At 35.0% G+C, this 27,322-nt stretch overlaps 1 protein-coding gene across 3 annotated transcripts in view; it reads right to left on the reverse strand.

Moving 5' to 3' along the window:
- TBC1D23 (TBC1 domain family member 23) overlaps nucleotides 1–27,322 on the reverse strand; it is a 32,254-nt gene that overhangs the window by 2,113 nt on the left and 2,819 nt on the right. The window contains exons 1-18 of one of the 3 annotated variants that reach the window (XM_054002642.1): nucleotides 23,805–23,851; nucleotides 22,999–23,110; nucleotides 22,657–22,762; nucleotides 20,524–20,728; nucleotides 19,102–19,225; nucleotides 16,820–16,944; nucleotides 16,663–16,706; nucleotides 15,671–15,774; nucleotides 14,862–14,984; nucleotides 13,841–13,933; nucleotides 11,145–11,315; nucleotides 10,882–10,924; nucleotides 10,023–10,129; nucleotides 9,210–9,352; nucleotides 7,749–7,793; nucleotides 4,620–4,708; nucleotides 1,729–1,864; nucleotides 817–1,011 (exon numbers count right to left, since the gene is read on the reverse strand). In XM_054002642.1, coding sequence (XP_053858617.1) covers nucleotides 817–1,011; nucleotides 1,729–1,864; nucleotides 4,620–4,708; nucleotides 7,749–7,793; nucleotides 9,210–9,352; nucleotides 10,023–10,129; nucleotides 10,882–10,924; nucleotides 11,145–11,315; nucleotides 13,841–13,933; nucleotides 14,862–14,984; nucleotides 15,671–15,774; nucleotides 16,663–16,706; nucleotides 16,820–16,944; nucleotides 19,102–19,225; nucleotides 20,524–20,728; nucleotides 22,657–22,762; nucleotides 22,999–23,110; nucleotides 23,805–23,851 — 2,012 coding nt within the window. Of the gene's footprint in view, nucleotides 1–816; nucleotides 1,012–1,728; nucleotides 1,865–4,619; nucleotides 4,709–7,748; nucleotides 7,794–9,209; nucleotides 9,353–10,022; nucleotides 10,130–10,881; nucleotides 10,925–11,144; nucleotides 11,316–13,840; nucleotides 13,934–14,861; nucleotides 14,985–15,670; nucleotides 15,775–16,662; nucleotides 16,707–16,819; nucleotides 16,945–19,101; nucleotides 19,226–20,523; nucleotides 20,729–22,656; nucleotides 22,763–22,998; nucleotides 23,111–23,804; nucleotides 23,852–27,322 lie in introns of those variants that run through there. The other 2 variants (XM_054002627.1, XM_054002634.1) reach the window with 2 other exon arrangements.

Consider the following 27,322-nt stretch of genomic DNA (forward strand, 5'->3'; position numbering starts at 1 on the left):
TATAGATAGCTCTAGATCAATCTGCTCCCGTCTACAAGGTGGTGATGAAGTAATTCAACAAGCAATAAAGTTTCCTGCAAAATTTTAATTAATCTTTGTTGACCTACTACAAACCTAAGGAGCCAACAGGCACAGAACATCCCTAGTTAGGTAGGAAACTCATCTCTCCTCTCTCTTGTGAGAAGAGACCATCCACTGCACATAGTTCTCTCCAAGGAAGATGAGAAAACATCCAGCTGGTATTAGCAACCATCTTAAAACCAAGAACAGCAGGCTACACCAGTGGAAAAAAGCCTGATACACCACTCCATCTGACCCCTTCCCCCTCTTAAGCATGCAAATACTGAGCAGGGCAACATGTAACTTCCAGGGAATCAGAGTTTTGAGTTCAGGCTTCTGGACTCCTTGCACAATGCACAGAGAATATGAGTCAGATGTCAAAAAAAAAAAAAAAAAAAAACAAACCAAACCAATTACTCCACAGAAGAATGACCATACTCTTAAATCCCATTCTTCACAAATCCATACTTTTGCTGCAGAGAACTGTCCATTTTTAAGACCTCTTACAAACAGAAAACACTTGCACACATCCCATCCCCAACAATGGTAGCTGCAGTTCCTCTCTTCTGGGTCTCATAAGCACTCATAATTTTACTGGCAAATCTTTTTCCCTACTTCACATCTGATTTATGTATTCCTAAATAAAAACTATTATTTTTGAACTCAATTCTGGGAATAACAGCATACCCCTGATTTCCAGTGTACAGCATCCTGGATATCATTACCATTTATACCTCTGTTACTGAGATGGCTTACCTTTCAACTGCCAGAATTTCTATGCCTGAAGTATTGCTATTTCCATACTTAAAGGTGATCAGTTCTGGGTGTTTCTTCTTGGATGTGATTTTGACTACAGAGTTGAGTGCCTGTCGAGACTGTATGTAAGCCAGTCCCTTTCGTGATGGAATCTCCCTCAAACAATACATATGAGTTGCTGTTACTAGGAGATGACTTGAAGGAAAAGAAAAATACAAATTAGTTTTGTTAATGAATTAAGTATCAGCTATTTAGAAAGTTAAATTCTATGACTAAACTACATGGAGAGAGCTAGACAATACAGCTACCAAATCTAAGAAACAGTTTTAATACTTTAATAATATCTAATAAAGAAAGCTCTAGGAAAGACTTCAGAATTTCCTTGAGTGCTGCAGCACAGCCATTTCTGAAAACAAGCATGACATTGCCCCCAGCATTACTGGAGCACAGAGCATGGCAAGTACTTCCAGCCCCTCTCTCCCCTTTCAATTTTTCTTACTACCTGGTACTTCAAAGCAAAACTTTACACCAGGTTTTATACATAATTACCGTTCTATAACACTGCAAATACAAGAATGCAAATACAGTAACACTTTGTTCTAGTTCATTCACACTTTTATTTCCTAGTTTAATATAAAGGATAAGTTAAGTGACCAACACTGTTTTTTAGCATGTATATCAAGACAGATGTTTTCATTTAACTCAGGATTAATTTCAGTACCTGGGAAACATATGTTTACCATTCTATAACACTGCAAATACAAGAATGCAAATACAGTAACACTTTGTTCTAGTTCATTCACACTTTTATTTCCTAGTTTAATATAAAGGATAAGTTAAGTGACCAACACTGTTTTTTAGCATGTATATCAAGACAGATGTTTTCATTTAACTCAGGATTAATTTCAGTACCTGGGAAACATATGTCCATTTTCTTTTACTTCATTACATGGGAAGTTATACTTCACATCAGGTTTATTTATCCATGTTTGGATGTTGATGACCTCTTTTCGATCATCATCTGACATTGAGGAGCTATCAATTTCATCTGGTTTGGAGGGGGTAAAAATGTTAAAAAAAAAGATAAAGTACTTTCACAACCATCAGCCAGCTTCTCAATTTGCTTAAACCCATTACAGCCACACTTGTTCAAAGCAAGTGTACATAACCATATAGAATTATTGAGAGGGAAGAAAGAAAAAGGCATATCTGATATTTCTCTCTTAATTTTCTCCCCACAAACAAGTATTTTTACATCAAGGGGTATCTTAGGCCGCTCCAATTTATCCATACAGTAAATTTTCATGGATTTCTTTCACATTGAAAGTCACTTGTCCAGACTTTCCTTGAAGCCATATAAACTCTTTGCATTTAAACCACCAATATCTTTTGGCAAGGAGTACCAAAACCAAGCCAACTACAGTCCAGGAGAGTCTCTCCTTGTGGCTTCTAGTTTATTTTACAAGAAGAAATTAACACCTCTTAATACCTTTCAAGGCCAGGCATTATTTTTGTGGATCAGTTTTCCTCCCTTAAAATGCCTCTTTCACATAACAAAACTTGTAATATTCAGCTGTGCCTTTTGTGAAACTAATATCACATCTTTCCTCACCCTTCTTATTCCTCTCTGAACCTTGTCCTGTTCAAATATTGTTTCTGACATCAAGGGCAGAAGACACACAATATTTAATGTGTGGGTGAATCAGATTTCCGAGCATTTGATTTACTTTTCTGATTGCTAATGACTGCTTATTACAAACCCACTGCTGCTGGGCACAGCCAAATCATTCTTCCACCACTGGATCAGAAACTAGAAGTGGTTGGGGTTTTTTTATCGTTTTTCTTGCATTCAATTCATACTGAATGTCACGTGCCATTTTATTACCAGTCATTTCAATTAGCAAAAGACTCAGTCTATCCTTACTATCTCATATAACCTTGGATCATTAGCAAAAATTGTTGTCTTTGGCTCACATCCTTTTTTAAGGCCATTTAAGAACATATTCCAACCCCAAATTTTCAGCACAGACCTCTGTGAAACACCCAAAACTCCTGCACCTGTTATTACTTAGTTGCAAAGTACTGCTTTTATGTCTAAAGATGATGATTATGTTTACATACCAATTTTGGTGCTACATTAGAAGAATTTAAGCAACCTAGTTATTTAACACAATCAACTATATTAACTCCATACAAATTACTCCCAGAAATAACTCAGGACAGCTCTTTAAAGGACATTTTTCAAAGCCAGTTTCCTACACTTCGTTAAACTATTTACTTCAATGCAATTTAGAATTTGAAACACTCTTTGGGAAACATTTTCACTGAAAAATACATTGTGGAATTGAAGCACATGGAACAATAATCCACTCTCATGTCACAGAATCGCTGAGGATAGAAGGGATCTCTGGAGGTCACCTGGTTCAACCCCCCTGCTCAAGCAGATCCATATAGAGCAGGCTGCAATAATTACAGCTGGCTCTGTAATTACTTACTACAGAAAAGCCCTAAACACTAAAACTTCACAAAACCAATAATTCAGAAACAGATTCACTTCTTGCATTCTTCTGCATCAAGATTATATCTATCTCACTTCATGTGTGTTGGCTTTCCTTACTCAAATTGCTCTTATTCTGCTTGCTTACTGAGTGTAATAGTGCTTTTAAAAGAAAATATTAAATAGAACTTAGCAAACAACCACTACTGAAAACATCTTCTAGACAATCTGTCTTGGAGGAGCTGGTTTTCTGAAACTACATAGACTTTGCAAAACACTATTATGGATGCTCAAAGAACTGTGCAAACTTAATTACATGGCATTTGGAGAAAGAACTTGTTAGTATTAAAGCTTTTGCCTGATAATTTCACTTTGCTCTTTTACAATTTTTATTGCAGATGATGATCAACTGTTTGTCATTAATGTTATTTAAACCTGTGACTCTCATTAATCTTCCTGAACTGCTTCTTTTGCATATCAAAGATTCTCAGACTAGTTACTTGTTTCTCTTGTTTCTAACACAAGCCAAATATGCCTTTTAGCAATAGAAGAGTTATCTGTGAGATGATGAGTGGGAGTGGCCTAAAACTCCCAGCAAAACCAGGGCAACAGTAGGTTGGAACCATTCTAATGTTAGAACTGCTCTCAAAGAAACCTCCAAAGAAACCTTTATGACACGTGTGGTGTTCCAATTTTACCTGTAGTTTTTCAACTAGATAAAAACTTTAAATAAAAATTGCATTTTTTTCTACAGCAATCTGCATGCATATCAAGAGATGAATCAATTATTAATAGATTCAGTGCTAAAAAAAACAAGTCTGAAACACTGGAGAGGTGTGCACACATTAGCCATTTAAAGTCTGGCTCCAGCTATATTTCAGAAATTCAGATCATTACACTCACTAACAATACTAGACATTTAAACTGAGATACATCAGCTGAACTAGGTCTTTTAAATTTTGTTTACTGTTGTGAACAAGAAAGGCACAATTGCCAGCTTACAAGTGTAGAAAAATATTTTTACTTCAGAAATAACAAATGAAGACAAAAGATCCCCTAAATCTGCTTATTTCAATTTCTTCCTGTTGGCTTTTTGGTGCTTACCACAAATTACTTTTTATTTAATCTGCTCCTGTGTATTTGAAGAGGATCAGTCCTAGGCATTACCATAACATACATGAACAACAATAATAGACGAGTATCATATTGCAAGACAAATATGTAAGATACACTGTTTGATTTAGTCCAATTTAATAGTTTTGTCTAAATAAGCTAATATAGGTAAAAGAAAAATTTTCTACTGTACCAGTATCGTATTCTTCTTCATCTCCGATGCTGAATACTGGCTTCACACCACGGTAGGGTTTTCCTACTCTGTCACTGCTGCTGACATGTCTGTTGGCAATGAAAAGTGCAGGAGGCGGCATGGGACAGAAGAAGAAAAGTAACTTTCAAACTGATGGTCTGAGTCCCACAGTAACAAATTAGCAAAATGTAAACACAGCTGTGCAACAGAGAAGGACAAGAGACTCTCATGAAGCTGCCTGCAAGGAAGACATGAGTGACCCATCGAACAACTTGGTTAGTGAAAGCACATTCACTCACTTTGTGAGGCTGACTGTTGTAACAAAGAAAGTGGAAAGAAATGCTGTTTTGTTTTAAAAAAGCCCCAACTACTGCTAACCTTCTCAAATGGCAACATATGTTAGAGACCTGAAAACTGACAACATGCTGAGTTTCTAGCATGAAACTAAAGTATATCTGGACAGTCAGGGCGACTTCACAAGGATGCCAAATTTAGATGAAGCAAAAAACAAAGGCTATTAACTAACATGTCTGGCAATTAATTTTTCTGGTTAATTCCTCAAAAGATAACAAATTGCCTTAACAACTACACAGTGGGGTTATTACAAACCATCAGTGGTAGTCTAAACCCTGACTTCCTGTTCATTACTTCCAGCTTGAGTCAAATCTTGAAATATGTGCTCGAACAATTCCTACTGCTATAATCCCAGCACCAGATTGGTACTCATGTGATGTCAAAAATCACATTTAAATTGTTTCCACAGATCATATCAAATGACACAAACACACACAACTGAGTCTTTATGTGTGACACTAAGATTGCATATCAAAGCTCCAGCTCAGAATGTTGCGATTACATGGTCACAGCTGAATTAAAAGCTCTTGCCCTCAACTGTTGAGAATACCTGAAAAATATGAGAAAAACCTGAAAGGTCAGAAAGCAACAATAAAGGCAATTTCTGGAAAAAAACTAACAGTTCATAATTTTAGCCTTTAGAACTGACAACACTTAGCAGTCTTAACTCCATACAAAGCCAAAAAACTTGCCTGTCCCTTTCTTCCAGTTCAATAACCTCCTTCCCCATACTGTGTGTTTATGTTTCCTACCAACTCTAAGCCTTGGTTCCTGTTTTAAGTACGTTCACAAACTCCACTTTAAATGCTACTGTAGAACCAAGCTGGACAGAGAACAGGTTTAGTAACATGTAAATTAATGCTATTACTTAGGTATACCTGAAAGTAGAATTGAAAGTTAGAAAAGAAAACAACACTTTGTATGGGTAAAATGTACTAATCTAAACAAAATAAGGAAAAGTTAAAAAACCTCAAACAAACAGAAATGTGATCTACAATGGCACAAAAATAAACATACAATAACATGCTCATTAGTGTTTAATACAATAAGCATCAATGACACTGACAATTCAAGAGGGCAGTGCTTCCATATGGAGGCTTTTGTAAATATGCTTTAGTTATACATAACCAATTGAGTAAGAAGCAGCACATTTAAATAATGTTAAATTGAATTATACAGAGAGGATCTAAGAACAGATCTCACTGGTGTTTATCAATTGTAGTTAGTCAGGACAAGAGAGTAAACAAGAGAGTAAAAAGCTACTTTATAAAAGCCTGGTAACTTCTTAAACTAGAAATTAATTCCCTTTAACCTGTTTATACAGAAGGGCACCATTACATGGTTACAAATTGAATGCAATGTCCTTTGGTGGCAAACCTGCCAGATGAAACATCCTGGTGATAAACACAAAGTAGATCTAATTGAATTGATACAGAGACAATGCCATTCTAGGTTTTTAAGAATTGTAATTTTAAGAAAATACCCTAGGGATATAAAGCGTGAGCTAATTTATTCTTGCATGTAGCCAATGAAAGAAGATGTGCAATAAAAGTGAAAGGAATAAACAAAGTCACCAAAGTAAAATCTCAATATATCAAAACTTCTTGGTAACAAATATAGATTCATGCATCTCTGAACTATCAAAGAATCACCATATTTAATTTGGTATTTTAACACTTGCTTAGCATATTCTAGAAACAGATCAACAAAATGTGGGGTACAATCCCCATGATCTTAAGTATTTCTAAATTAACAAAACCTACTATGTGCTATTGGGCCATTCCCATTGTTCTTCTACAGAACATTACTACTGACTTTTCTCACATGAACAACACCTTTCTGTGATGCTTTTGGGTGAATCCTAGCTCAAATTATGTACAAACTACTTGAAAGAAAAAATAGTCAAAAATCATTGAAAACCCACTTTTGAAATTTTCAGTAATTCATTCAGCACTAATCTTCATTCATTTCAGTGTAAGTGGGTCTAAAGCTACAGAACTGCTAAAGTAAAACCAAAATTCCAAAGTGATTATGCATGAGCTGCTCTTCAGTTATCACAAGTAATTTTATAAAAACTCAATTCACAATTTTTATTTCTGAAATAATTATAAGACCCTGTGTGTGAGTCAAATGTGAAGGACTTCCACATTTGCATGAAATGTAATAGTTATGTAAACAAGATGAGGTAGAATTGCAAAGCATATTTACTTATAATTTTTCTTTTCCCAGTAATGAGCATGTCTGTTTCTTTCAGCATGAAAGTGATTTTTCTATCACCAAGTGATAAGATGCATAAAAATTTGAGACTTCCAGACAGAATTTCCATATGGGTTCCCTGTCACATCTAAGTGCTGATGATATTTTGTGAAAAGTTTACTTTTCATAATTATAGTCTCTCTTGTTAAAACCTTAAGCCATAATTTGTTCAGTAGTTGCTCCTGGTGTCTTCTAACAGTACAGGTTACTAACAAAATGTATGTAGGAAATGACAGGCAAAAAAAAAATCCATAAAAAGCAATAGTAAGGAAGAGAACAGAAATAACAAAGCAGAAACTAAGAGAAGAAAGCACTGCCAATACTTTCTTTTTTCTTCCTTTAGTCTCTTGACTTGTAAAAAGTGCTTGTAAAAAGCAGTAGTTTTAATAAATTAAAAAAAAATTAATATCAAAATATGAAAGCAATCTTGTCAGTGTAACCAATGCTTACAAACATTGTGATGCCATGCTAAATACAAGAAAGGTGGTTTGAGTCAGACTGCTTAATTATCAAGCTTACCGCTCCAGGCTTGCTCTGTCTGGCCAGGAAATATTGAAAGGTATTCTAAAGTACATTGGGCAGAGGACAGAACAAAAGAATTAAAAAAATGTAAAGGAAAAACCTAGATAAATAGCTGAAATTCCCTATATTGGCAATGGATCTTCTTCAAGGAGGATGCTTGTAAATAAAAACAAGGCTTCATGAAAGCTGGACACAGGGTAAAGAAGTATTTGCAAAAAAATCTACTAAAAGATGTATTTAGTATACTACCTATGGCATATGTGTAAACATTATTTGATTTCACAGAATGGCCTGGGTTGGAAGAGACTCTAAAGACCATCTTGCTCCACACCCTGGTCTGCATAGGGACACCTCACACCAAACCACATTGCTTAAAGCTCCTTCCAGCCTGGCCTTGAGCGTTGCGAGGGATGGGGCAGCCACAGCTTCCCTGGCAACCTGTGCCGGCACCTCATCACCCTCACTGTAAAGAATTTCTTCCTAATATCTAATCTAAATCTACCCTCTTTCAGTTTAAATCTTCACATTCATTCAGTTTAGTTCTTCACACAGCAAAAGCTACCAAACACTATATAAGAATTTTCTGCTTCTAATGGTGAAATAAAAGTAATAATAGTAATTTAGAAAAACATTCTCAAACACACAAAGACTGAATGATCTGAGGTAAAGGACTATTAAAAATTGCTCTTCATTTGGCATGCATTTTAAATCCTGCTATCAAACAAATGCTAGGTCTCTGAGATTTCTGAATACCAGTGTCTTGGTATTCAACATACACCTTCAAAGGCTGGAATTTAAAGAACTACAACAAGCATTTCATTTAAAGCTGTTATTCTTGTATTTAGTTAAGATAATTATTTGGAATGATCACTTCCAAATTCGAAAGTGTTCCTCAGTCTACTTGCACATTCTCATTCCTTGCTGCACCTCAAGACAAACAAACCAAATAAAGGTCAATTCTGAGTTTAAAACGCAGCTTTACATAAGGACTTGAAAAAACTCAAGATCTTTAAAAGAGGTAAACTCAATTTGGCAAGATGCAGCAGTGAAAAAAACCAAAACAAAACCAACCAACCAGAAGAACCTATCCAGAATCCCACTGTCATTCATCTATTTCATTACAGTCAGGATGGGGAGGAACTGAAATAAAAGTGAAATCATTGTTCACTTTCAGACTGAACACAGAATTGACACATTATAAGAAGTTAAATTAAATTACAAATTCTAGATAAACATTCAAGGCAGCAGGGACCCACATTAGCTTTCCAATACTAAGGAGCACAGTAGGCTCCTTGGGTCATGATAAAATTGTGAGGAGGGTAGGGGTAGAAAAATAAAAAACTGAATATGGAAGACAACTTTTTCCTAATTAGCCCAATTTTCACACTTACAAAACAGCCACATGAAATAGGAAGTCACTTCTCCCAGCTAATGCACAGTGAGATATAAATGACGCACCTGTCCACTGGAGTAGATGTATTTTCAATAAAACTGATAACTTTCTCTTTCACATTCACAGATTTAGTCTTCAAAGCAACAGTCATTTTATTCACTAGGGATTTCACTCCTTTCCCATCACCTGAACTGTTAGGAGAATCACCCTGTAAAAGGAACTCCTCTCAGGATTAATCATATAAAAGTATGTTATTTCATGTCAATGAATATATTAAAAGGGAAACAGACTACAAAACAGCAATTTACTTTTTGGTATTCAGTAGAACCTTAATTACACAACTGAGTATTTCTTTAGAGTTCTATCAAATAACAGCAATGATATGTGGCTGAGGAAAATATCATCCCATAAAGCAAGCTTGACAAACTATATTACTGAGCACTCTGCTACGGACATCTAGACAAAGGAATCCTATTAGTGATACACCACATCTAAATTAAAAGCTAAATTCTACACATAATATATCAGCTGTAGAAAAGATACAATTTTGAGCTTTGCCATGAAATTGTATGCCATTTTATAGTAACTTATTCCCAGAGTGAGTAAGAGCCAGGGAAAGAGTTGTCTATTACATGTATTCTGCTGGAGAATGACTACAGCAAGTTCTTACCTACAAACTCTTCCCCTCAAGAGGATAAAAATGTTTAGGTCACATATGACTAGACTGTGATCATAGTTTGAAATTTAAACACGCAAGTGAAAACAGTCATGACTTGCAATAATGCATTTTATGGAATAGAATAAAGAATGTGAAGAAAAAACACATGACACCTAGGGTTCCCATCCCACTGTAACACTTACACTAAAATTTCACTTACATCAACAGAGCTTATGCTATTTCTTGAGCCTGAGGTACTAGCAATCCAGTGGCCATATCCATTATCTGGTCCTTCCACATTGATATCTGCTAAGTGCTGTTGGAGGGCTGTTAAAGGGCCATTAAAAACATTCAGAATTACACTGGACTTAGTCTGTTGATAAAAATATTGTATATACCCAAGACTATAATCAGGAACAAATTTTTCCCCACAATTCAATAAAATAGATAAATTCAGCGATCACTATAATAATCCCCGGCTTTTCTTTCAGTAGTACGAATGCATTAAGACAATCTAATTTTCTATTTTTCTAATTGCCTATTTATCTACGTAATATACTAATTATTTTAGTAAACATTTAGAATAAAGCAGCAATTAAAAATAAATCACTGCTTTGATTTTGAAGACAGCTCTTACAACACCAAACATATGGATCAATTGTATTGTTAATAATGTCATATTGTAGCACATATCTCTCCACTGATTATTTCCAGCAACATCAACTACAGAATTATTAACTCCTGATTTAAGCAATCAAAACAGCAGTTAATAGTAATTATGAAGTTGCATCTTCATTGGAATCTGCAATCTATAGTGGTTAAAACATCTAGAATGCTAAGCTGGAAGAGGGAATTTCCCCAATTCCTGCATTATTTTTCACCACTCAGAAATCTGGGTAAGCCATAAGAGTTAACCAAAAATGTTTAAGTGCACAGTGTTTACTTACACAAAACAAAAACCTGACAAATGAGACCTACTTGCTATTCATTTAAATAGTTTTTAGCGAAAGCCTCAAAAATACCAACAGTGTCAATATATCAAGATTTTTCAAGTCAAATTTCATTATTAATAAGCTTACCCATAAAGCCTCCTTTGGCAATGCTCACATACTCCTTATTTTTCTGCAACAGAAAAGATAATTCTGATCAGAGCAAAAACCTTTGGAATGAGTTTGGCAAGTATAGTAATGAAACAGGTTGGTTTGATTACTAAAAATTGTGAACTCAAGTAATGTAAAAACCAGTTCAGATTTTAAGCAGAAAATGTTTTGCCATTTACCATCAATGACACATGCAGACACCCTTTACTCCAGCTGTTAAATCAAGGGCAATTTAATAGTACCTGTAAGAAATGTGCTAACACCATGTTCATGTACATATCTTCTTCTTCCCTGCCACTTCCCATGAAGCAGAGGTGTTCCCCACCAGCTATGGAGCCAGACTTAATAGATTGTTTTTGTGCTTCTAACAGGGATTTTACAGACTGTGCAAATTCTGATGGGTTTTGAAGCATCTGTGGAATGAACAAACAAAAAATACTGTTTGACACCAAGATATTGTAACACAGGTGGTGAAAGGAGACAAACTTTGAGAATGGTTACAACTCATTGAGCACAAGCAAGGCAACATCAGCACTGTGCAAGTCACACGCAGGGAACCTGCCAGACCTCATGCTACATAAAGAACACTGTGAATGGTCCTTTACTTCCTCACCCCACTTGCTCTCCCCAGGAAAGCATTTGTTAGTTTATTTCTGAAGGCATCAAGTAATAGTGGAACAAGTCTTTGTAACTTTCATGTTGCATCGATTTCATAATACAGCAGTGAGACTGGTTTCCATATTTACACATGTTTGGGTACAACACATTCAAACTTTGGAGATTTGAAACCCTTTAAACTACCTAGAATTTCTAGATGCCAGTGAAGTCTTCCTCTTGTTGCCTCCCCACTAAGCTTTTTCTTGTTTATTTATCAAGATTTGGGAGAAGAAATTACAATTGAGAATACAAGGAGGTATCTGTGATTCCTTGTACTCTCAAAAAGTTAAGGCTGGGATACATGAAGGGTTACTATGCATGCAAAAACATGAGTTTCATATGAGAGATGGAGAAACAAGGACTTTCTCAATACAGCTAAAATTTTAACCTGTGTTTGTGGGGAAGGTACTTATTTAAACTCATAAGAGAATTTTGACCTGTAACTGGACTGAGGGGGGAAGGGAGGGGCCAGAAGGGATTCTCATCATTTTGTCTGCACAGTGGATCAAATGACAAAGGACAAAGTCAAACGTACACAACCTAGCCATCAGTAAGTAAGGCTGAATTTTAACTGGGGTTTTCCTAGAGATAAAGGCTGGTGCTTTATTACACAGGTCCTACATCTCACTACTTCCTCTAACTATAAATGAGATGGATTCCAAAGTGTTTTCTTTCCCCATCGTCTCTCCTTACAATAATTTTTGCACGCTTTGCACATACAGCAATATGAAATGCACTGAAATTCCATTAATGACTTTTCATCACAAAAGTTTTTCCTTATAATATTTTCCTAGCATTGAAGTTTTAAAAACAAGGATGAACCTGGTGACATTCATCCACCATCGTTCATGAAGGACCATTAGTTCCAATATACGTTTTAAATACATATGAACTGATCATATCTAATTTAAGACTTGTTTTTATGGACTCCTTTTTCATATACTTTCAGCTATTTGTACTACTTAATAACTTAAAATGTTTATTCCTACTACACTGAATATGACATTCAATTAAGACTAGCACCCCCATAGGACAGAGAAAGTTTTCCTAAATTATTTTTGATCCAGGTTAAAAACCACACTATCAAAGAACCGTTTTGGTTGGAAAAGACCCTTGTCATCGAGTCCAACCACAAACCTTACACTGCCAACTCTTCACTGCTAAGCCACATCCCCAAGTGCCACATCCACAAGTAATAAATACCTCCAGGGATGGTGACTCAACCCCTTCCCTGGGCAGCCCATTCCAATGCTTGACAACCCTTTTGGGGAAGAAATTTTTCCTAATATCCAGCCTAAACTTCCCCTGGTGCAACTTCCTCGTGTCCTACAGCTTGTTACTTGTGAGAAGAAACTGACACCCATCTTGCCATAATCTCCTTCAGATAGTCACAGAAAGCACTAAAGTCACCCTTCAGCCTCCTTTTTTCTCCTATAATTATATTTAATATTATAATTACATATCTGCATATGATACTGAATAATGAATCATTTTAATTAGAGAGGTAAAGATATTAGATGCAGGATTGAACTTAATTAAGGTATACAAGTCTTTTATGATGTACATCCAAATAAATCATTCCATACAGCTTCCACAGTCCGCTTGAAGTAAAATAGTTGAGGGCTAATCTAGAAGTGATGAATACACTACTGAAATGGAAGTGATTTTGAGGGGAAAAAAGGACAGAGAAAATTACGACTGAATAACGTTCAATTAGGATTTCATCATCAAATAGAAAGTACAAAATCTTTATTGAATTTATTAGTTCATAGCATATCTCAGTACTAAAATTAATGCACTTTCTTTTTCATATTGTACAGCAAAAATTTTAAAGAAGCAACCAAACCCTTCTCAAGATATATGCTCTGTAAAAGCAGACTGTAGTAAGACTGGCTGAGGCAAAAAAAGAGACAAAGAAAAACGTGCTCTTTTTGTATAATTAATTACACCTTTCACTGGAAATTAGGATGCTAAAAAGATATTTCTCCTCCAAGCAATGTATAGTCTTTAGTCTGTATGGAATTCCATTCCCAACCAAAGAACAGGAAGTCTGGAATCCCAAATTCTAATGTCATTAAGGACTAAACTTCTCAGTAAAATGATAGTTCTACCATCTCCTTTAGAGAAGCTAAGTTTTGAAACCTTATTACATAGGTAGACACTGCAGTCCACAGAATGGAGCCTAAATTAAGGATACTTTATTTTCAAAGGCAGGCATTTCTCTCCCCTTCTATCTCAGTTAGGATTCAAATACCAGTAAAGAAACAAAAAGCATACAAACCAAATCTGAGTCTAAATGAAATGCTGTTGATAAATGGCCAGCATTGTATTGCTCTGCAGGACGACAATCCACTACAAAGAATCTCACTCCTTCCTGAAAGAGAAATTTTTAACTTTTAAAATTGCATAATTATTGACAGAATTCAATTACATTCTAATTCTAATGCTCAGAGGGGCTAAGAACTAATAAAAAAGTATCTTACTTCATTTGATTAATCTGAGCTTTCTCCACAGTTACCAGACCACCAGTAGTATTCTAGTATGAGCTTTCCATTAATATATCAGCTTATGCATGGAAAAGGATCATCCAAGTGCAATTACATAATTTCTACTGAGAGGAAACATAGTGGGTATAAGACAATCTAAGAATCCACTACTGATCAGCACAGCACGGAAGGATGGATTTATACCCCACCAGCTTGGACAGGATATAAACAGATGCTTAACTTTATTTGGATGAGGAAGAAAACCAAACTATGCATGACAAAACTGGGGCCTGGAAACTGCTACAAGAAGTCAGTAGTCAATAAGAAACACTGTCATCTAACTACATTATGATCCATACATAGGTCTTAAATATTTCTATTGAAGTTCCTGTATCTATGTCTCCAATTAACTTTTACTGAAACAGGTTCAATCAATTTTCTTTTTTTCATTTAAACCTTTCATTGACAAAAGACAGATATTCTTTAACTGCGTTCTTCTCAAAGGTACTGAGTAGTGAGTTTAAAATTTTCCTCTACAGTAGCTACATTTGGAAGGGAATTCAAATTAGGGAGATACTACTTTCAGCTCACACTCCTCAAATTCAAATCAACTTTCTTAAGCTCCCCTACGTTCCTTGCTACAGCACAAATGCATTGAAGACAGCAGATCATTTACAAGGGAGAAAACCTAAAGACAAAAATATTTTTCCTGAAATAGCAAATACTCATTTGTGCTGTTAGTATTTAAAACTAGTGGTTAGTGATTGATTTTTTTTTTCTATAAAACTGGGGGGAAGGTTAATTCAGTATACTGACTCCTTGCTGCTGATTTGCTTGCAGAATCTCAGATACAGAAACTGCTAGACAGAGAGCCTGGCTCAAGTCTGTGTCATCATCTTTGAGGCCCAGCAAGCTGCTGCCAAAAAGACTGTGGTTGTCCTAATAAGGCAAGGAAAAGAAAAGATTAAGTGAAGCCATTGTCTTCATGTGTGAAAGTTTAAAATAAAACTATATCCATCGCAACATCAAGTTCCACACGTGCATATCCCATACACATAGAAATGAAACTTCTGATCAACTGAAATTCTTTCTGAAAATCATGGCAAGGTCTGCACTTCCAATACAAACATGCTTGTTCACCACTTCGTCCATGCCAACATAATGCAGTGCCTCTGGCATTTGTTTTTAATTATTTGTTTTGTTTTTTCCCCACAAGAAAACCTTCCATGCCTGTCTATGCAAATCAGAGGTAGTACATACAAGCCGAGGACAATGGTTATCAAATACTTCTGTTTTATTCATTCACTAAGACACCATGAGTAAGGAAGAGCTGCAAAAACAGTGCTGGTGATAATAGATTTATCTATAGTAAGAGACTTTTTCCTCTTTGCTATTGCATATACAGCAAATACTGCTGTGCAGTGTACTACAGAGAATATTGCAAAAACTTCTCTCATCTATCACTTAACCTTATCTTTTGAAGATCCTAACAGTAAATACCACCAAAGTAACAACATGAAAAAATATTTTAAAAAAGAATATTGCAATGGACTATTCAAAGTTACTGTCAGCTGGAGCTTAAACACTTGCCAAAAAGAAGAGAATTTCAAAATTACTGTGATTACCTTCCTGAAAGAAGCCGGAGTTTTGCTACAGTAATATTGTGCCAAAGAGAAGAGATCTTCTATATCCTCTAAATCAAGATTGGCTGGTGATGTTTCTAAGAATTCTGAGACAGATAAACATCATAAATGCAACACTAATTCAGACACAGAAATCAAGCAACACAGATCATAAAAGAACTTATTTTTAATAAGGCATAACAATCTAGTGTATTGACTAAACATGAATATTGATCCACTCTCCAGACGAAAAGTCAAGATACAGGAAATACTCCTTATCCATAGAAAACTTATGTTTTTTGATAGGTATTCGAACCTTCTATGCACTTTTTTTTTTTACTAAATTCTTACTTGTGTATAGTTTTAGCTTTCAGTTCTAATTCTAAGTCAGCTACTTCTCTAAAGAGCTCTGACCACGAGAATCCTTTAAAATGAGCTCTTAATCAGTAGCACTGCTCTGTCTAGGAGAACCCAAGAGTGTAGCTCTGCAGTACATAGCAAAGACACAAAATTCCAAGCACTCTCATTTTGAGCTACTGGAGATGATTAATTACCCTTTATTATGTATGTAAAAAAAAATACAAAGGTGAGAGTTATTTAAATTTTCCACTGAAATTTAATGCATTTTCTATAAAAACAATTAACTAGGCTCAAATCAAGTGCACATGAAGACAATCCAGAAAATGCAACAAGTGCAGTGGATTTAAAAAAGGATTTGACAGCTGTTGCTTTGGGCTTAGAAAGACCAGTTTCTGGTGATTGTTTCCAGTACTTCAAACTGAAGTATAGAACTAGGTGTGGGAGCACTAAAAGGAATAAGGAAAGAAGGTCAAGGATAGGGCAGAAAAAGAACAGTAAGAAAGAATTAGTGTGTGAAGGGACTCATTAAGAGAAAAATCACATGGAACTAAACAATCTAGCTCTTTAGCAACAAAAAACAGTAATAAATGGGAATTACAGTATTTCACTAGCAGCTATGTAAGAGAAGTACTTACTTATCATTTCTTCTTTATCTGACTCTTGTGCTAAGATAACGTCTCTGAAAACAGTAAAGTCACAGGCATAGATTAAGTCAGTAAAACCAAAATGAAACAAACCTGGATTAAAACAGCATCAGCAAAGAATGTCCCAAAGAATTAACTATACACTTACTTTGCATTGACAAGGATGATCAACATTAAGAAATAAATAAAGAATGGATCTGCTTGTTGTAGATATCCATCCCATATTGCTTGAGTGACTTCAGCTGAACAGTAGTATGAGAAGAGGCTTCCAAGCTAAACATTTGGAAAATAATGTGAGAAAAAGCAATTACCAGGAACAATCTTGTCATGAATACATTTTTTACCAGAGATACAAGATATCTAAAAGAAAATAAACCTAATAAAATTATGATAAAACCTACATCTGCACAGTGTACTGAATGATGGTTCTAACTTCTAAACCAATTTTTATGGAAACAGTGCACAACACTACAGATTATGTTTGATATGACTACTGTGAAGGCAAAATTGGCTGTACACTGCCAGCCTTGCAAATTCAACCACAGATAACACAATCAAGCTGGAGTACTGTTTAGCTCACAGCCACTGCTAAATACCAATTATACCAACAAGACAATCATAAGAGAATATATTTACTCAAATAGCATAGCAATTAGGGCTTTGAAAGGATCCTGCAAACATAATTATTTTTATTTTCCACAGTAGAGTTGGGCTAATTGAACATAGTTGCACATTAGTTTGACAACATCACTTATTTAGCATTACATTATGATGCTTTATGACTTAGTAATTAAACATTTGCAAGCATCAGAAATTTTTCATTACCATTTAAGAATCTCTTTGCCTGTTCTCATGCTCCCACTGGAAAATACATCCTCTCTGATATACAAAGTTCAAAGCAGATAAAAGGTAGGATCTTCTTACCACACATGCCAGATTCACAATCACACCTAACTCAAATGCATACCACCTGACTTCACTGGGGTCTTACTGAACTTGCTGATGCACACGAATTCCACATACATTCACAAATGTACCAACACAGCTATAGCTTTCAAAAGCTTGGTAGCTGTTTTAAAACACTATCATGGAATATTTCAACACTTCCTAGTATAGTTTTATAGCAAAAGATAAAAAAGATCTATTCAATTCTGACTCAAAAGCAACTGAAGACAAAACACCCATGAACAAGATGACAATGGTCTCTGTATGTTGCTTATATATTTCTAAGTATTAGTGATATACCTAAACAGACAGATTTTTCACAGATGAAACAGAATTTTACCGTAATTTCATTATATAAAATGAAACTTAAGATTTTTTTCCTAAAATTGTACACCAGGAAGCATGGTGTTGAGGACTGGCAGTTACACCAGCTTACTTCACTACCATCTTTCAGAAAGAAGATTCTTTTTCTAATTAGGTTCCAAAATTCGAATAAACAACTTCAAAGAATTTTGTATGTACTAAGGAAAATTCTATTAAAAAATGAAAATTGAGTGACAAAAAAGGACCTGATTTCTCTTTTGAAGGCTCATGAGACTGGCAAAAGATAGATTTTGAGAATGAGAAAATTTTTCCCAGACACACTTTTATATTAAAATTGACAGCAGCCTTAAAAAAGAACAAACAAACAAAAAAAAAAAAAAAAACCCAAAGACAGACCTCACAGTTTAATAATTCATTCATTTTCACTTCTTTAACTGAAAATTCACAGTGTTGAAGAAAATTTTACATAGTCAATGAGTACGAAAGAAAAACCTAGAAAAGTTCATGGGTCAAAGCCTTCTCTATTAAATTACATTCTTTGCCTGTGCAAGCACAGTATCATGATTTTGTATTACATATACTAAGTAGACTGGATACAAAAATTTTGTTTTAGTCCTGCTACACAAAATTTATAAAAAATGATTGAGGTAAGAATCTTTGTAACTACCCATAATCTGAGGCAGTTTTGAAGAGGAAATGACTAATGCTTCAGAAGTTGTAAAATACATGTGCCTAAATTCTAAAAGACATACATATATGCCTTAGCAGGAAGGTTTCTAAAACAATTCATACTTCAGCTTTAAAAGACCTGATGTTTACCCAAATCTACAACATACAGCTGCCCACAATCAAAACTAAAATCAGGGCTTCTTGCTATTTGAGTACGTCAGCTGCTCTCATTCTTCCTTACTCCAAGAAGTTCCTAATATCAGTGGCTCAATAAGGACTCATCCAGTACAATAAAAGTGTGACATTAACAAGACCTCATACCTCATGCTAAACACTAAAGACAAAAAGCCCACACTATATTAAAACATGCAATTTATTTTAATATATGCAGTTCTAATTGCATGTACTACTCTTCCGTAAACTGGCAACATGTACTTAAATTTTAACAGAAATTTATTTTTTCATTATATTTCCCTACTTTCACTTTATTACCCAGTTGAGTGCATATGAATCCGGAGTCATCTTCTTGGTATCAAGAAAGGAACAGAGTTCAGGCTCATGGTACTGAAGCAACAGTCTAAATAGATGAAAGGGTCTTCCTTTCATAAAACAGTCCCTAAAAAGTATCAATGAAAACAATAAACTCCCCTGTAATATTGCAGCTTTAAGACTTACAGTAGCAATTCTTTAGTATCTGTGATCATGTAAGTTCCTGTACATTGCTCTTTTAATTCACAGGGACTGATCATGAAGTCAGCTTCCCTCAAGAGTCAAAAAACCAACCAACCAAATCAATGCAAACCAACAAAAAACCCATAACACTGAAACCCCCACTAAATTATCAAGGCAGCAGAATGAAATACTGCTTGACATATTATATAATACAGAAGTATTTAAAGCAGATTTAAATCTCAAAGAAAGTCTAGCATGGTACCAATGGAGCAGAGATTCACTGATCCACTGTAAATTGCCTTTCTATGTCTTTCATTCTCCAACTGAAGAGAAAAAAATCAGGAAACAGTCTACATCTCATTGAAACACCATCTATATTCCTACAGAGAAGCTCAAATAGCAGATATTCTGCAAGCCTTCTACAGCTGAAAGCACCAGGGTTATGTGGCCATATTGCCACTATCCCCGAACAGCTCGCAGAGCCCAAGAGTGTTTCAGAGCAGAAAGGGACACGAGCTGAGTCAAGTTACAGGACGGATAAATGCTTGCTTTCTCCCACTACAGCAAACATGCATTTTTCATATTTTGAGCACATATCCATCAGCCAGGTTGGAATCTTCTCTCCAGGCAATCAGACTAAGATCTTTAATTACAGACTATCCAGCCTTTCTGAAGCATCATGGTACTCCAACATACATAAAAACTTACTTTAATAAGAACACCTACATAACAGCATGAAAAGCTCAAATTTAGTATTTGTCATTAAAAATATCTAGCAACTTAAAAAAAATAATTTCAGTCCCAACTCAATAGAACATAGGGAAAATATCAACTACTTCTAAAGAGATTTTGAGACTTAATTAGTGCTTATGAATTACTGTTTCTGAAGGGATAGAAGTATTTTAGATATCAAAAATGCTAGGAAAGGGAACAAAAACCACTTTCACACAACGTATGTGAATTAGTTCATAAAAAATGTTTTTGATATTGCATGAAAGGATAGCTCTTTAAAAGGCATATTGAATCTAGATCAGTCACATCAGTCAGCTAACTCTTTGTATCTTAAACCAACTCAATCATCTCCTGGATTTCAAATCAACAGGTACTAAAATTTATGATCATATGAAAGAATCTGACAACATGGCTAGGAAAGTGCTACTCTAGCCAAAACCAACATGCATCTTTCAGAGAACACTTCTACTGCCAATAAAAATATTACCTATGGAAAAGAAAGAGATTTACCTTGGAATGAATTTATTCATGATAGCATAGAAGTAGTTGTACAAATCACTGCGGGGCAAATGAAGGTGCACCAGAGGTTTGAGCAGATATATCCAGCCGAGGCAAGAACTGTATTTAACATTGCGTGATTTACAATAAAAAGTAATAACAGACTCAATATCCAAAGTTAATACTGACTTCTCTTCTTCTGGCACTGACAGCTGGTCTGAAAGAGGCACAGTAATATAAACTGTGTTAAAGGCTTTTCAAAGAAATTGGATGAGATTATTTCATAGCACAATTGCACCAATAGGGACTGACTGGGGAAAAGCCCAAGAAAACCAGACAAACAAAAATCTGGCTATTTGGATTAAATTCTTACAGAAAGGCATTAAAAAAGGTATCAGAATACAAGTGATTTTATAAAACCAGTAGGATAAGACATTTAAATATAATTTAAATAACATAACAGGATGAAAGAAGTTTGTGGGTTCCAGGATCTATACAAAAGAAAGAGGTAGATTCTTTCAATGCACAGAATGCTCCTCTTCTACTCCTATTTAATGTGCTCAGCACACAACTTAGGCTCAACTCTACAACAAATTCATTTGAATTTTAACACAGATCAACCCACAATGCATACCTTCAATTCCTCAAAAACTGACTCACATGTAAATTTATCCAAATCAGAAGTTTGAGGTCAGCTAGGCCTACAGACTTAAATTTTAGCATTAACTTATAAATCACATTTTTTTATGTCCAGGATGGGGGAAAGAGCTGTACGCACTACAGTAACATAGTGGCATTAAATTTTTAGGACACATCTTTCCCTCTCAGTAACAAGACCATAAGTCTCACTACTGCTAGTAAATTTTTATTACACAAATACTTTCCCATCAAGAATATTGACAATCCAGTCAATATTTGGCATTCCTTTTCTCTACCTCTCAGAAAAATGAAACAGTACATAAAACTCATATGCCAACTGAGGATATACTTAAAATTTGCAGACTAATTGCTAAAACATTGAAATAGAGACATTTAATCCAATGAAAAATTGAAGTCTCCATATAACCTTCTTTCTGAAGTAACTTTACATTTGTCCCCTTTATAAGTTTAAATCCTTATATATCACAAAATATTTACCAATAAATACAAAAAGAGAGTTATCAGACACTGAAGCGCTTAATTTTGTATGTTATAGATATAATCAGGACATTTTACATCTTCCTGAAGAGAGACTATGATTAAATAAGAGAGTGGAAATTCCATCCCCATCTCTTTCCTTTACAGGACAGAGAGAAGGAAACTAACTCCTACTAGATTTTAGGGCTAGAAAGTATAGAACTGCATTTGACAAATGGTAGGTATGTATGCATGCACCAACTCCATCCTCTCCTCCAAATTTCAAGTGCACAAGAATAAATAAGGTGATAGGTAATAAAATAGAAGATTCCCTTATTGAAGTCATGAGATGTATCCTGATTTATGAGTCAGCATTGATTCCATCAAGTGATCACTGATACCAGTGCTGTTGCATCACATCAGGGGTTTGACCAGTTCTGTGATGAGCTGCCAAGACCTGTGGCAGCTCTTTGCAAACATACCAGATTATTATTTCCTTTGTCCTGGCAGCTCCTTGCTTGTTCAAACACAGCCTTTCATTTTCGCTGAAAATGCTATTAAAAATAATCTTTCTTTAAAATAGTTTTTGAAGTCTAAAATGTTTAATATATTTCTTCTCTCAAATGCTATATGCATTTTCGTGCTACAACGGGTTTTCAGATTAAGAACCAGACCTTCCACAATTAAAAACTTGAAGGACACTAAATAAAGAATGTCTCCTTTAAAAGATGGAGCTTGGAAAACAATTACCATTTTTTCATCTCACAAAGCTTTCTGACTATGCAAACTATCATTTACAAACTAATACTTTGAACTCCCATGATGTCACCCTCCCAGAGTCTGTGTACAGGTGAGATACTATTGTTTTCTTACAATTTCTTACTGATTTTTATCTGCTCTTTCAACTTCCTTCTCAAAGCTTCCTCCAAAATGTAAACATCATTCAGATAATTTAATTGAAATAAAGTCTTAAGACAACTGAGAATACAGAAGTTTTCAGACTGAGGATCTAAATGTAACAGAACTTACCAATTAGCTCTTGGCAATCCTTATGAATTATACTCTGCTCAGGTAGGTCTAAGGAGCCATCCCACGATGCTAGGCTGTCCCCCTTTCCTACAACATTAAGTGCAATCTGAAAAAAATAAAAAGCCCTCTAAATATTTTAGTGTCTTTTTGCAGTTGTTCAATTACTGAACTCAGTAATTAAAAAAAAGAAAAAGAACTATTCTTAAACTGAATCAACATAGATGCATATTAAAATTCCAGTACTACATCCCTTCTGTAGAGATCCCTGGAAATTAAATCTTTTACCTCAAATGAAACACAACTTCCGGTATTTCCTGCTTCTTGATTTAAGCTCATATTTACCTTCCAGACTTTGGCCCTTAGATCAGCAGGCAACTGCCTTCCTTGAATGATGTTTCTCACAGTTTCAAGATCACAACCTCCTTCTTCTAGAGCATCTGCAAGATCTTGTATCCTAAAATAATGAAATGTAATTTTAAAAAATCAATTATGCTATTTTTCAATGTTTATGTAGACTGAAGGCTACTGTCAGGCAAATCCCACACATATGCAAAGGTATAAGGCAGCTTGGAAATTACTAAAAATAAATACTTGCAAAATGTTATTTATTCCTCTACTTTAAAGCTGCTCGTTCAATTTGTAATTCCATTCAACTTACATACAAGAAAAAAGAAGTTTGTTTTTTTGTTTTCATTAAGTGACAAGGCTACAAAATGTATCATAAAAATGCAAATTCAGTTGCAGTTTACAACTTTCAGCAACTTTCAATTTCAGCAAGTTTTCACACACATACTAAGCCAATATTACACCTAAATTAGATGGTAGAGTTATTTTAAATAAAATATTAGATGTCCTAGAAAAAAGAACACTTATTTCAAAGGTTTAGAACAGTCAGCTTTTAACCTCACTTTCCCTGAAATGGGAAAAGACCTTTTAGTCCAACTCAAATTTATTAACTATACAGTTGTAGTATCTCAAGTGTGGACATATGCACAGATCTGAATTAACATACACAAAAATGTTAATAATATAGAGAGTAGCAAAATACAAATTGACAAGACAAACACTAATGACGATTGCTGTAGTAAGACAATAAAAGTTTACAAGCATTATAGATAAGAAGGAATTCAGCATTCAGGAATGATTACTTTACAATGTCTCTGATAGCTTCTGCAGACTGGTTCAATGTTTCCATGCTGTCAGGAATGGGAGAACCACATCTGATGATTTCAGGATTTCAATACCATGTAGCAGAGCAGTGGCAAAACAGGTTCACTGGAAAAATAGCAATCGCAGTGACACATAGGTCCTGTAGGCAAAACTTCTCCCTTGCTATATCCTCTTAATTCTTCTTTACTTGCTCTGACATGTGCCTTAAAAAAGGCTTTGCTTCAGATACCTGGTGAGTTAAACACACATCCAGGGGGTTTACAGCAAGAGCAAAACAAAGAACAGGATTGTTTCTCCAGGACAGATATTCATATGGGAAGATGCATTCCTGGTGAATGACACATCTATTTATACACATGGAGTAACAGATGTTAAAGTGTTATCAGTATAATTGTCAATTACTCCATGACTACTATGTAGTCAATTCAAGTAGCCAGAGGAAAAAAATGTCATCTGTTGAACTCTTGTCTACTTTAACTTCCATATATCCACAACTAACTCCTTGATATAAAAGTTCACAAGTTTGGTCTCCTGAAAACTTCAAACACACATTTCTGATTTTCTAAATAATATCCTTTAGGATAAAATTATCAAAATCTCAGACGTGGAAGAAGGTATGCAAATATTTAGCTAGCTTTACTCAAGAGTTCTCAAAGTATTTACAGGTCTGAAGATTAAGTATTTTCCTTGCACTGTATCAGCCAGTTTCTTTGTCACTATATTTTGGTCTGCATTTTAAATCATATTTTAAATATACACTAGGGCACAACTCTATTTTTTCCAAGTAATTTTGCAAATATGGATGAAAGAAAGCATAGATTACAAAGAGAATGACTTGCCTTATTCTCTCACACTTTAAGTATTATAGAAAAAGAAAAAAATCAAACAAACAAACAAAAAACAAAAACAAAAACAAAAAACAAAAACAAAACAAAACAAAAAAACACCACAAAACCAAGTCTGTTTTGTATGGGGCTACAGGTTGCACAGGTTGCTAATCCGTTTCCTGAGACAGAAACAGAGGCAGAATATGGATGCACACTTGCACTTCAATCACCTATCCTGTTGCCCAGTTGTGTACATAATGTTCAGTGCCTGAAAAGTTAAATGAATGGATCAGTTAGCCTTGAATAAAAATCAAGTATTTCCAGGACATTTACACAAAGAGTCCTCCTAGCTCTCAGCAGAACTGCATGAACTCTAGGATGATCTAGCTTCAACAGAAGCCAACATCAAGCATCAGTTGGAGAGAATGAGGTGCTCTTAGACACATTGTACGTTTCTCTGAACACTGTGTATGAAAAACAGACTAGAGAACAACAGCCAGGTCTTGAACTAAAACTAGTTGCTACAATTATATCTAAGTATTAAACAGGTATGTTGAAATGAATGCAACAGCTGTGTGTACATGTTCCATTTCAAGTAGAAAGGTCTTAAATTGTAATATTTTAACTTTGTTCCTATGTCACCCAAAGAAACTCTTTTGAGAATAAAAAAGTAATTTTTACTTGAAACAACACTTAAAACTACATCTGCACTAATTACAGAATCACCTGGCAAAGAAAGTTTCACAAATCCACAAGTACAAATTCTACCCGTTACTAGTATCCAGCATTCAGAAGCTGTGCATGTAACACCAACTTCAGCATGTTATCTGCAAATGTGTGCTTCTGCTGCTTGACAATGTATTATTATTATTTGCAAAAACTTCTTCCATGTGTTGTCACCCCCACCTTCTACACTGTAAAGATGAGAGGCAAATGCCAGTTTTACTACTTCACCTCACAATGACATGCCCATCTGCCACATGAAGAGACATGATGCATTACCAACAAGAAGTTAAGTGAAATAACAGCAGGGGGGACAAATGCTTTGCTCTGCTGTGATTCAATTAGGTGGTCATTTCCTCCATCAACTGCAAGATTACTCACAGGCTGTAACGTCTTCTCAAAGATAAGTAAATTATTTTCTAATAAACTTTCTATTCAGGCTAACTTGCAAAGTATAAAACATGAAAGTGATTTCAATACTTTAACACATGTCCACTTGCTGTATTTTACCTTATTTCTGTCAGTTGTTCTATAAATATTCCACTGAACTGCTAGCAATCCGGATCCTTGTCTTTCATGAGTGAAGAGCAGCTAGGAAGTCTTCTGTTCACATGGACAATTATTACACTTATTTTGAACAGAAAGCAGCACTTCTTCCTGTATGAAAACTCCTCCAGACCTGAACACCTGTACTTTCTGCTCTGCCATGGCTTCACTGCCTGATTCTAGGTGCTACTCAAAATTTTGGTTAGATGCATGGAATTCCAGCCTACCCCCCAGCCATGGCCTGAAAGGTAATGATACATGATATACTGTTCAAAATGTCATAATACAAAATGCTCCTATTAGTGCACCTGCAGTAAATTTCCATACTTTACAGAAGGATCTCTTACATTCATGCCGGTCTGGTGACATATTATAATCAGTAATTAGCTGTCTTCACAGACATTAATCAGGACCTTTTTTAACTTAAGACATGTAAGCTGGTGGCAAGAAAAACTGATCAACTGTTGGGAATTCAGCTTAAGCCACTTTTTCTAAGTATTATTTACATACGACTGAGATACTTGGTAATAATCACTCATAAATACTAGAGAAGGGATTAAAAGTGTGGGAATGTGAACAGCAGGAAAAAGATAATAGTAAGTAATCAATAAACTACATAAAGTGTTAAGAATACTACAATCAATTACATACATTTACAGAAGGTATTACTATGGTTCCTACTTTTAATTCAGGATTTTCCTGACTCCAAGGAAAAAGCCTCAACAAGAGCTATATTGAATTGAAATTAATGAGTGTTTGTTCCCTACTGAAAACAAACAAACAAAAATCAATCCCTCACATTTGCTTCAAAATATCCATTGTATCCAGCACACCACTGAACCATCATTTATTCTCCAATAGAATTTTGGAGAAAAACAATTCCCTGACATTTTTTCTTCAATTTCATGCTCAACTGGAAAGGACTTTTCTGTTCATGGACTTTCAGAATATTATGGCTCCAAGTACTAATTAGCCAGATTGTGAGAATGGGAAAGATATATGGAAACTACATTTGTCACCCTGTTGTCTTAGGCAGTTGCAGTGCATTTTGGGACCCATAAAATGAGTTATTCCAATGCAAAGTTAAATGTACAGGAACAATTCCATACATGGTTACAGTTATATTTAGTTACTTCAGGTCCTGATTTCCCAAGTACAGATCTTAAAAATTACTAATTGATCAAGTTTCCTGAAGCTTGAGTATTAAACAAATATCTGCAAAAAGGTTTTAGAAATGAATTCATAACCATTAATCTGTGTGAAAATCTGAACAAGAAAAATAAGGTCCAAACCATCGATTTCTTGGATAAAAGAGGCAAGAAAAATCTATAACTTCCAATTACAAACACTTTAACTAATAACAAGCCATCTTATTTGTGTCTATACAGTCTACTGACTAG

The sequence above is a fragment of the Vidua macroura genome, chromosome 2 (assembly GCF_024509145.1).
Source record: "Vidua macroura isolate BioBank_ID:100142 chromosome 2, ASM2450914v1, whole genome shotgun sequence".
Classification (NCBI taxonomy): Eukaryota; Metazoa; Chordata; class Aves; order Passeriformes; family Viduidae; genus Vidua; species Vidua macroura.